Source organism: Pituophis catenifer, unplaced genomic scaffold (assembly GCF_029215685.1).
Source record: "Pituophis catenifer annectens isolate HBS135680 unplaced genomic scaffold, rPitCat1.0.hap2 SCAF_9, whole genome shotgun sequence".
Lineage (NCBI taxonomy): Eukaryota > Metazoa > Chordata > Lepidosauria > Squamata > Colubridae > Pituophis > Pituophis catenifer.
In genome coordinates this window covers 23,824,816-23,837,053 of record NW_027256889.1, presented here as the reverse complement: position 1 = coordinate 23,837,053, position 12,238 = coordinate 23,824,816, and the positions used below count along the sequence as shown (strand labels likewise).

At 44.5% G+C, this 12,238-nt stretch overlaps 1 protein-coding gene across 1 annotated transcript in view; it reads right to left on the bottom strand.

Moving 5' to 3' along the window:
* Nucleotides 1-12,238, bottom strand: part of CSMD2 (CUB and Sushi multiple domains 2) — an 819,526-nt gene that overhangs the window by 186,439 nt on the left and 620,849 nt on the right. Inside the window, exons 26-28 of the mRNA XM_070950069.1 lie at nucleotides 11,928-12,130; nucleotides 4,561-4,752; nucleotides 3,790-3,928 (exon numbers count right to left, since the gene is read on the bottom strand). Coding sequence (XP_070806170.1) covers nucleotides 3,790-3,928; nucleotides 4,561-4,752; nucleotides 11,928-12,130 — 534 coding nt within the window. The remainder of the gene's footprint in view (nucleotides 1-3,789; nucleotides 3,929-4,560; nucleotides 4,753-11,927; nucleotides 12,131-12,238) is intronic.

Here is a 12,238-nt window from a genome sequence, read left to right as displayed (position 1 = left end):
ACGTATCTAGATCCGTTCCAGTCGGGCTTCAGGCCTGGGTACAGCACGGAAACGGCATTGGTCGCGTTGGTGGATGATCTCTGGAGGGCTCGGGACAGAGGTTGTTCCTCTGTCCTGGTCCTATTAGATCTCTCAGCGGCTTTTGATACCATCGACCATGGTATCATGCTGCACCGGTTGGAAGGGTTGGGGATGGGAGGCACCGTACTACGGTGGTTCTCCTCCTTTCTCTCCGACCGGTCGCAGTCTGTGTTGACAGGGGGGCAGAGGTCGACCCCAAGGCCCCTTATATGTGGGGTGCCACAAGGATCGGTCCTCTCGCCCCTTTTGTTCAACATTTATGTGAAGCCGCTGGGCGAGATCATCCGTGGTTTCGGGGTGGAGTACCATCAGTACGCTGACGACACCCAGCTGTACATCTCCACCCCAGACCACCCCAACGATGCCCTTGAAGTGATGTCCCGGTGCCTGGAGGCCATACGGATCTGGATGGGGAGAAACAGGCTCAGACTCAACCCATCCAAGACCGAGTGGCTGTGGTTTCCGACGTCCCGATATAGTCAGCTGGTGCCATCGCTGACTATTGGGGGCGAAGCATTGGCCCCCACGGAGAGGGCTCGCAACTTGGGTGTCCTCCTGGATTCACGGCTGTCTTTAGAAGAGCACTTGACGGCCGTGACCGGGAGGATTTTTCATCAGGTTCGCCTGATCCGCCAGTTGCGTCCCTTTCTGGATCGGGACTCGTTACGCACGGTCACTCATGCCCTCGTCACCTCCCGTCTGGACTACTGTAACGCTCTCTACATGGGGCTCCCCTTGAGGAGCACTCGGAGGCTCCAACTGGCGCAGAGTGCAGCTGCGCGGGTGGTGATGGGAGCGACGTGGCGCTCCCATGTAACGCCCCTCCTGCGCGAGCTGCACTGGCTCCCGGTGGTCTTCCGAGTGCGCTTCAAGGTTTTGGTTATCACCTTTAGAGCGCTCCATGGCTTAGGACCTGGTTATCTACGGGACCGCCTGCTACCACCAATAGCCTCCCACCGACCAGTACGCTCCCATAGAGAGGGGCTCCTCCGGGTGCCGTCGGCCAAACAATGTCGACTGGCGGCCCCCAGGGGGAGAGCCTTCTCTGTGGGGGCACCTACTATCTGGAACGAGCTCCCCCCCGAGATACGGAGGATTCCGGATCTGCGTACCTTCCGTCGCACGCTTAAGACGTTCCTATTCCAGCAAGCCGGCCTGACCTAAACTTCTCCGCTTTTAAATGGGAATTTTAAATTTGGTTTTAAATTATTGGGGTTTTAAATATGGTTCAGCCAAATTTATTTAATTTGTTTTATCTCTATTTTAAATTTTGTATTTCCATGTTTTACTTTTATGGCTGTTCACCGCCCTGAGTCCTTCGGGAGTAGGGCGGTATACAAATTCAATAAAAACAAAAACAAAACAAAAACAAAAGCATGAGCGAGAATAAATGAATACCTAACGAATAAATCAACAAAGAGCAGGAGTTGTACTGCCCCCTTGGTTGTTCAGTGTATTGATGTATAAATAGTGGTGGCTGTAGACATGTGATATGAATTGATATATACTTTTGTAAGTAGACAATGCCATGTTGTAGGCTTAAATGCAGAATGGTTTGCAGGAAATGTTATGATGCAAAAAGCAGGGTTGACTTGAAAACTACTGTAGCGAATCTCCAAGCTGCGCTTCACTGCAGAAACAGAGTGCAAGTTATGCATCAGTAATAAAATTTACAGCATGCAGATTAATGTGTATACCTTGGAGTTATGTTTACTTAACTTTGGGAACTTTAAGATGTGGGAATCCTACTAGAAAATGTGATCTGCTTCAAGAAATGAATATTCTTATGAAGGAAGCAAAATCAGCTTTGTATAACAATGTGCTTCTCTCCAGTTTTTTACAAGTACTCCTCAACTTACAGCTGTACATTTAACAATGGTCTGGAATTACAATAACCTTAGAATTGGGGCTTTACAGTTTGTAAAGTACTTTTGGCCGTTAAAAAATGTTGTACACACCCCTGTGATAATGTGATCATGCTCTGGATGCCTAGCTGAACTACCCCCATTTTTACCAATAAATCTCCACCAGTGGTGGGTTGCTACCGGTTTGTACCGGATCGGGCGAGCTGGTCGCAGTGGAGGGAGGCTCCGCCCAGCCACTTCTGCGTATGAACAGAAGCACCACCCACGCGCCCACGAGCGAACCAGTAGCGACGGGATTTGGAATCCGCCCCTGATCTCCACTCACTTTGGGGCAGAGACATTTTGACTTTTTTTCCAACAGTCTTCCTATGATCCTGTATCAAGGCAGGTCTTTTTCCAGATAATAGAGAAAGTTTGCAACTATCTGTTGTCATAATTGATTCTCGTATCTGTGAATCAACACCCTCTTTGTTTGGAAACTTTTACAGGCAGTAACAATACAGAAAGATGTTTTTTTTTATGGCATATATAGTCAAGGAAATCTATAATGCTTTTTACCACAGAAGAGTTCTGGCAGCCTAAGATTGCTAGTTCATTTTATTCATGCATGTGGCCTATCCATGGTATACCACAGGGAGTGAACTAGCTTTGCACCATCTGGCTAGCAGCATTTGGGGGATCTCGCTTTCTTCTGCTGACGTTGCCTTGCATCTGGTCAGATCCAGCCCCAGCTCCCACTTCTGCATGGAACACTGCTAGCTTTCCCCATCAGAATGGTATCTATTTATCTACTTGATTTTACATGCTTTCAAACTGCTAAGTGGGTGGGAGCCAGGGGGTGAAATGCTAACGGTTCGGCCGAATCGGTAGCGATGGTGGCAGGTGGTTTGGAGAACCGGTAGCAAAAATCCCTGCCCCCTCCCCCATACCCAGCTGAGCCGCGTGATCATCAGAGGCTTTTTTTTTTACTTTTAAAAGCATTTTTTCTACAACCTCTTTGGCTGAAAAAATGCTTTTAAAAGTAAAAAAAAAGCCTCTGATGATCACGCAGCTCAGCTGGGATCCTCAAAGGCTTTTAAAAGCATTTTTTCTTTTAAAAGCATTTTTTCTACAACCTTCAGAGGTTGTAGAAAAAATGTTTTTAAAAGCCTCTGAGGATCCCAGCTGAGTTGCCTGATCGGCAGAGGCTTTTTTTCTTTTAAAAGCCTCTGACGATCCAAGCTGAGTTGCCTGATCGTCAGAGGCATTTAAAAGAAAGAAAGCCTCTGCTGATCAGGCAATCAGCTGGTATCATCAGAGTCTTTTGAAAGCATTTTTTAACAACCTCTTCGCCGAAGAGGTTGTAGAAAAAATGGTTTTAAAAGTTTCAAAAAAATGCCCACCCAGTCACATTACCCCCCCCCCCAAGCCATGCCCACAGAACCGGTAGTAAGAAATTTTAGATTTCACCACTGGGCTCCGCCCACCCACTCGGTTGTCGTTCCTTCCTGGTTTTAACCAGGAAGTAACCTGTTTTTTAACCTTGGCGCAAGCGAAGAGGGTCTGCATGTGACGCACGCACGCACAGCACATGTACTTCCAAACAGGTAGGGAAGGTAAGTAGATTTCACCCTGGGAGGAGCTAGTAGCAAATGATGGGAGCTCATTCTGCCATGCATGTTATGGGCTTGAACAACCAGAATGCCAACCATTTCTTGCCGACAAGTCGAGTGCCATTAAACCACTGTGCCGTCGGGCCCCCTATAGCACAGAAAGGTGATTTCTTCAGAGAGAACCAACAGGTTTAATCTCCATTTACTGAGTTGCATCCATGACTTAAAATAAGGGCATCTGAGGCACTTACGTGTGAAACACCAGAGCGATGACATAATCCGGTGAGACGGTCAGCTTCCAATCACACTCTTTTCCTGGAGGGTAAGGCTCTGGGTAACCAGGGGACAAGATAACCCCTGAAGGTCCTGCCAGGATCCCACCACAAGGTGCTAAAGGAGGAGAAGAGAGAGCAGAAACCACAACTTGTTTTACATGGAGCCTCTTTTGAGAGACCCCTCAAGCAACCTATGCATGCATTTAGGACACATTAAGGCTTTAAACCTGAGGCAGTTTAAGATCATGCCTTCACTTGTATTTAACCATGGCTTGTGCAAAAAAGTGAGAATGCTTTCAAATTTTACTCCCCCACCCGCAAAACCTCCCTTTGCTCCTGCTGTGCTTGAGAAAACTGATGGCTAGCTTAACCAATTTTCATAAAATTTTGCAAAGCTGGCCCCCATTCCTGCCACACCCTGATAACTTGCTGATGGTCTGTGAACTTTGGACTAAGTTACAGGTGATTTGGAGTAGGGAGGAAATGGAGGTTTTGCAGTATCCTTCCCCTGCCACGCCCACCAAACCAAACCACACCATGCCTGCCAAGCCACGCCCACAGAACTGGTAGTAAAAAAACAAATGGATTTCACCACTGGAAAAGGGTAAAGTGTCCCAGCATAATTAATTCAACATCTGAACCCTGAGAAGGAAAGCCCTGGTCAGATTACAGTCTCATTTGCTCCGATTTGCAACCATGGGTCTGTTCTAGCCCCCAATCTGCCTCTCCCAGCTGCAGCTTCTGTACCTATGCAAGTGGGTGGGTCAGGCTGCCAAAAGAACCTGTTCTCGATCTGCACACAGCTGATCTTAGCATCCCCCTGCAAGGTGTATCCTGCATCACACTGGAAAATGATGTTGTCTCCTGCTTCCTTGCTGTCTCCGCTCCGGCTTCCGTTCTGTGGGATCCCAGGGTCATTGCAGGAGGTGGCGGTGGACACTATGAACAAAAAGTCAGGGAAAAGATGAACCAAGGGAACAGAATTATTCATTGAATTTTTCAATTATCCATAAACCCTGAAGCTGTGGCATGGCATTCACGTGAAGCATCGTACGCTGCATTTCCTGGAGGCGCTCAAGATACGAAGAGCAGACACCTAGCATATAATTAGAGGAATGATGCCTTCAGTGGGAAACAATGCAGAAAGCAGCCTGTTTCTCATAGCTGAGCAGAACAAAGAAAGTGGGATGGAATCCACCAAGTCCATCATTTCCATCACGGAGGACAGTGCTGATGGTGTAACTGATGGCATTTCACATGGTCTCATTTTCCTTTCTTCCAGTGCTGCATTTTGGATGATGCCAGGAGCCAGGAGTGTTTTATGCCATGAGGCATAAAAAAGAATGCAGACAGACAGATATTGATATTTGTAAGCAGCTTAATTTCATTTGAATGGCCAAGTTAGGCCAGGTATGCCTAACTGCAGATGAATACAGGAATAGTAAAACAGGGCTCCCTGCATTTCTATCTTCCAAGTACATTCCAAAGGGAAAAAAAAATCAAAAGGAACTCTTCCAAGAAGTCTACTTTTTGCTGGCTGAATCAGCATTTAAGAAAAACAATGCAATCCTATTTACTTCAAAAAGCAGCCACAGCCACGTACATCTACAAAGAGCGATTGGCTGATAATACTTTAGGATCAATCAAAACTCTTCTTTAGGCAAGGCGTAAAGCAGTGGGTGGGCAGAAGGAAGAAATTGGGGCAAAATTAAGATAGATTAGAGCTAGGAAGTCATCAAATGGAGGTTGTGAACTAAATTAATATATGGACAGTATTACCAGTACCAGGCTCTATGCACTATTTGGGGTCCAAACAAATAGAAGAGCAATAGCACTTAGACTTATATACCGCTTCACAGTGCTTTACAGCCCTCTCTAAGTGGTTTACAGAGTCAGCCTATTACCCCCAACAATCTGGGTCCTCATTTTACCGAGCTCAGAAGGATGGAAGGATGAGTCAACCTTGAGCTGGTGAGAATAGAACTGCCGAACTGCTGGCAATCAGAAGTCAGCAGAATTAGCCTGCAATATTGCATTCTAACCACTTCACCACCACGGTAACTATCCCCTTCTGAAAACATAAAGCGTGTTTATTCCCTATTTTTTTCCAAACTGGTCAAAACTCAAAGGATCCTGGGTTTACAGCATATTGTCATTATATAATTCAGATCACAAAACTAGAAAAGAAACATCTGCAGATACTCCTTGCTTAATGGCTACAATTGGGTTACGAATCTCAGTTGTTGGGCAAAGCAGTCATTAAGGGAGATGCCTACATGACTCCTTTGCTCAACAACCACAATCCTAGCATTCCCAATTGTGGCTGTTAAGTCATCGTCCAGTAAAGTGGGTTCTACTTACCTTTACTACCGGTTTGCAATGGGGCTGCGTTTGCACAATTGCTTTGCTCGTGCATGCGTGCACTCTTCTGTGCAAGCGCAGAAGTTTCTGCGCATGCACAGAAGTGTTTTGATGACATCAGGGTCAGTGGGCAGAGCCTCCCGCTGGTGTTACTACCGGTTCTATAGAACCGGTGCAAACCGGGGGCAACCCACCACTGATCCAGATTGTCAAATGGACAAAGCAAAAGAGCTGCCTCCAGGCAACAGCTCTTTGAGAGGGAAAAGAGCTGCCTGCCAGAGGGTTTCATCTCTGTGCGGAGCTGAAATCCTCCCAGCTGGTAGCCCTTTAATTCTCGAATGTTCCTACCATGTGCCAAAGAATTTCAGTTTTCCTCTGTTCAAGGAGGGGCAATCCTTCAGGAGGCTGCAGGAATCCATCCCTCCATCCCCTCCACTTGCAACTTTTCCTGCCAGCTTCCCCACTGACATTTAGGGAAGCCAGCAGTGAAGATTATGAACAATGATGGCAGGGCACTTGGCAGGTGAGAGTTGCAGGTGAGAGTTGGCTGCCAAGTACCTGAAATGTAACCATGGGGTGGGGTGGCACAATGTTTTATGACAGCCAGAAAGGAACATTTCCAAGGCTGTCATAACTATGAACAGTCTTTACTTTACTTTATTGATTAGCCCTCGGACCATATCAAAGGGCAGAGTTCCAGACACAAATTATTACTAAAATCTGATAAAAGCAATTTAAAATGGAATTAGATAAAATACAATTTAAAATGATATTGGAATAGAATACAGTTTAAAAGGATAGCTTTGATTAGCCTACAGGCCATATCAAAGCAAAAGGTGCAAACACATATCACCATTAAAATCTTATACAAGCAATTTAAAATAAGAGTAGAGTAAAATACAAATAATTATAGGATAAGATACAATATATTATAAAATAGAATAAAATGACATAAAATTATATTTTGGTGTCGCCCTTACAATCTACCCCCATCAGTCCCACGTATGCAGATCTCAACTGAACCATTTTGTTTAAGTACTGTGCTGTGTTAAATGTTATTTTCATGTTCTGGCTGCACAGAACCTGAAGAGTCAATTGGTACAAGGTCAAGGACTAACTGGGTGCTAAACGATCTAATAAGTGAGGTGGTAGCAGCTAAGTAGCTAAAACATATCAACTGCTCACGGAAACTCCCTCTCATAGACCACTGATACCTAATGCAGTGCAGTTTGCAAGTGTTTTAGGATTATTTGCATCGTTATAGGCCAGAATTGAAACCTTGACAATGAGAACAGACTTTGCACATGCACAAATTTCTTTTGAGCCACAGTGCGCACACATATGGAAGAATTGGACCAGGATGCATGCTTAAACACGCATTGCTGATTTCAAACTTTTCTTTCTCCAGCTGGAAAAGGCTGTAGGGATTTACAAATCTAAGTCTGTTGTATGAAGATCAGATGTATACTATATTTCAGCACACTTTTCCCTTTGCTTATTACATCTAACCATCTGCTAATTTTACCTGGCATTTGGCTGTAAACCTACGTTGTCTATGCTATCCAATAAATTATAATGTGCACATTGTCTTCTGCCTCTGCCCCTTGTAACTGAGAGGAATTTTGCTTTTAGCAGGAATGGTAGGTCCAATTCTTTTACAGATGTGTCAGGGTATCTTGAATGCTGTCTGAAATGAAACCTTGTTTTTTTTTTTTCTTTTTCTTTTTAAAGCTCAGGAGTTTAAAATAAGTACTTTTTAATAGAAAACTCTGAGTTTTTTTTAAAGCAATAAAACTAGAGGAGCGATCACTAGAATAGCAGTGAACGAAAAATAGAGTCAGATGGGACCAATTCAATTTAAGCTAGTGATGGAGAAGACAAGAAACGTTTTTTTGGCAACCAATACGTCTAATTTTAGGACTTGTCAAATCTTTGCCAAAATGTGGACACAGTGAAAATGGGTTACTCAGAAATTTGTTGCCAATAATTTGGTTCTTCATTTGCAGGTAAATGCACTTGGCTTTATCTTGATCGGGATTCTGACACAAATGCAGCTGAGATAAATCAAAGCATGCTTGCAGATTTTTTTCAGTATGTATAATTCATAGATGAAGAACAGGTCACCAACGAAGCAACCATTGGCTTCATGAATGAACAAACCATTCAGAATGATAGTGTCCAGCATTTTTCAGCCTTGGCAACTTAGTAGCATGTGTCCAAGTATGCTGGATGGGGAATTCTTGGAGTTGAAGTCTAGACGCCTTAAAGTTGCTGAGGTTGAGAAACACGGGTCTCATCCCTGGAAAATGAATCCTCACTCTAAGACAGGTGTCAGCAACCTGCGGCTCCAGAGCCACATGAGGCTCTTTGGGCTCTCTGCTATGGCTCCCTGTCAGGTGACCCCACCACTGACTAACCCCACTCCTCGCCCTCCCCTCCCAGTCAATCCTCGCCTGGCTTGAGAAGGTAAGGGCGATGGCGAGTGATGGAGAAGTGGCCGGGGCAGAGACAGAGAGATACAGAGAGAGGGGGAGAGAGAAAGACATAGAAAGAGGTGGGGAGGGAGGGAGGGGGAGGAAGGGAGAGAGAGATGTCAAAAGGGTTTTGTGGTTCCGGTGTTTTTTAACAACCAGTTCTCTGTCCTAATGACCGGCTGGGTAGACGTGGCTGGGGGGGGGGGTGTCATGTGACTGGTGAAAGTGAGTGACATTGAGTTGGCCATGCCAACCCAAGTTTTGTGGCTCCCGGTGTTTTCTTTTCTGTGGGAAATGGGTCCAAATGGCTCTTTGAGTATTTAAGGTTGCAGACCCCTGCTATAGGAAGAAAAGGAAGATCTGGTTAAATAATAGATACTCTGACTCTAGGAGCCTGCAGTTCAGTTTCGTTGGCTTTTTTTCTGTTGATTCTGACACCAACCCACCGTCTCAGCCTCAGTTCTTACAAAAACCGGTGCCTTTTGTTACTGTAGTCACTGCTCAAATATTTCTTTCATAATATTGTTATCCATCGATCCATCCATCTCACTAACACTTCGCTCTATTGCTATTTTTCATCTAATTTCTAGAAAGAAGCTATTTCGCTTATATGTTGCCTAAAACAGATAATGGGCGGGAGGAAGGTAGACTCTTTAAGGCAATTTAAAATGCTGATGGTTAGTCATCATTCTGGCCTAAGCATTGCAACGCAGCGTGTTCTGAAACGGCTTTTGCTCCCACTGAAAAAACCAGCCTGCAGGGTATTTCTTGGCTCTGTGCTTTCCCAGGATCTTCAGGTAGTAACAGTAACAAGTCAGACATTTGATTAACCCTCCTAGTTTTGTAGCTATAAATCTTTCTGCGTTAGTTGGATGGCAGCAATTATCCCTAGTTTGGCTAGGTTCTGTATTTTTTTCTTCTTCTGTTAAATTGTGTCCAATTCTCAGAGACTGCCCTGCAGTTTTCTTGGTGAGGTTTTTTTAGAAGCGGTTTTGCCATTGCCTCCCTTTTAGGGCCAAGAGAAAATGACTAGCCCGAGATCTCACAGGAAGGCCTGGAGGAACGTTGTCCATGGGGTTGTGATGGGTCGGGACACGACTTCACAACTAACAACAACAAAGGTCATCCAGCTGGTTTTGTGTCTAAGCCCTAAGTCAAGGCTCACAGTCTCTGTCTTCTGGCCTGATGCTTTAACCACTATCCCCGACTGACGCTCATAGATTGGTTCAGATTTTCAATTCATTATATGTAGGATGAGGAAGTTTGAAACATTCTGTTAATGCAAATGTATGCAGAGAAGGTGATTATTTGCTAAATTCAGCTCAAGGTATTGGTCTTAACCTTTAAAACATTAGATGGCTTAAGGCTTGACTATCTTAGGGACAACATATTTTATTGCAAACCTGCTGAAGTATTAAAATATGCAGAGATGATCCCTTTGAAGAGCCCTCTGGTGCAGTGGCTTAGTTCATTGGAAGGGTTTCCCAAAGTATGGAATGCTCTAATCCTCCAGCTTTGGCTCCTCTCTTAATCTCTTGGTTTTTTAAAAAAAAGCACATAAAGGCATATCTATTTGGCCTTTCCAAATGTCAGTCTTAGTTTTAGTGTGTTCTTTTAATATTTAACATTAAATATGCCCAATGTAGGATATTAAATGATTTTAAATATTAAGATTATTTAAATAAAAGTCTTGGTACAAATATTACAACATGCATCTGAAGACAATAACTCCAGCCATTCTGTTCCCACAATTATGTTGCTATTCTGGATCAACTATATATAGAGAACAGCTGTCTAAAGGGTCCTTTGCAATCCTCCACTAAATCTCTGAGTGGAGAATGGATGGTTTCTCTGAATTTCTCCAGAAGGAGAAGAAACTCTCCATTAATTTCTCATGGATTTTGCCTTGGGGATGATCTTAACGCCAGAAAAGGTCAATTTAAATCTCCCTGAGATTTAAGTGTGAGAAACAGGCAAGCTGCACACCATTGGAGAGAGGACAACAAAGTGTAAAGCCAGATCAATCATACTTTCTCACTTACCCTTTCATTCACTAAAAAGTGCAAGGCTACATTCCAGTGTTGGTGAACCTTTTCGGCACTGAGTGCCGAAATGGGCATATGCCGGAAACTGGAAGAGTAGCCACCTGATGTGCATGTATGTGCTGGGCAGCTGCTCTTCTGGTTTTCAGCGTGCACATGCACACTGGCCACCTGGTCTTCTGATTTCTGGCGCATATGCGTGCGTGAAGACCAGCTGGCTGGTGTGCATGTGCACGCTGAAAACCAGAAGAGCAGCCGCCTGGCATGCACATGTGCACTGGCCAGCTGTTCTTCCAGTTTCTGGCGCTCCCATGCATGTGAAGACCAGCTGGCTGGTGCACTGGAACCCAGAAGAGCAACAGATGATGGCTCACATGCCCGGAGAGATGGATCTGTGTGCCACTTCCGGCACGCGTACCATAGGTTCGCTATCACGGCTATATTCCATCTGAGAGATTCTTTAATCTCTCATTAATTAACTAATTAATTAATGAGATTCCTTAAAATTCTCTTCTCCTTTTAAATCACTTCTAGTGCAAATTCCTGTTCACCAAATTGCACGAGTATTGAGAGAAAAATGGCTGAGGAATTGGAATGTCATGAGTGCTGAAATTACGTATTTTTCGGAGTATAAGATGCACCTTTTCCCTCCCTAAAAGGGGGTGAAAATTTAGGTGCATCTTATACACCAAATGTAGCCCTGCCCACCCACTGGCCTCCACCCTTTGACCTCTGCCTCGCAGCAGTTACCTCCTTGCAAGCAAACAGCAAGAAAAAACAGCTCCTTTCAGCTTCAGCACAGCCTAATTAGCAGAAGTTGATTGGATCGGCCTCCTGACTCTCAGCTGATTTGCTCTCAACGGTTTTGCGCAGGCTCTACTGCTTGCTGCAAAGAGGTAAATTGCTGGAGCAGATTTTTTTTTCCTTGTGCTAATCAAGCTATGCTGAAAACGAAAATGAAAGTAAAGCAGGCTGTTTGCTGTTTGCTACAACAAGGCAAAATTGTGCAGAGGCAGAAGGATATTTCTTTTTCTTCTTTTCTTCACCAAAAAAGGTAGGTGCGTCTTATACTCCAGTGCGTCTTATACTCTGAAAAATACGGTAATAAATTCGGGGATTATTTATCTTTCACACAGTTTACCAGGCAGAATTGTAGGGAGCTGAAAACATCTCTGACATTGTCATCCTGTTTTAGTCCTCCTGACCCCAAAGACCAGACAACACCTGTGAAAGTTACCTGAAAACTGAATGGCAAAGCCCTGTTTACTGGTGAAGAAGTCTGTGTTGAACTGAAGGACCACCAAGTTGAAGGTGCTGTGGACATCATTGGGCAAGACAGAACCGCTAACTTCTTTCAGAAGGATGCTCTTCTCCACTGGCCCATCCCAGATTCTCAAAACATCATGGAAGTCCTCTGTATGAAAAACCATGAAATGGAGCCTGTATTTGGGGGAGGGCAAAACAGGATGAGGAAGAGAAAGAACAGCCACAATTAAGACTAGATTTGTATTTTAGAACTGGGAAAGTTTAGAAAAGAAAGGACTGAAG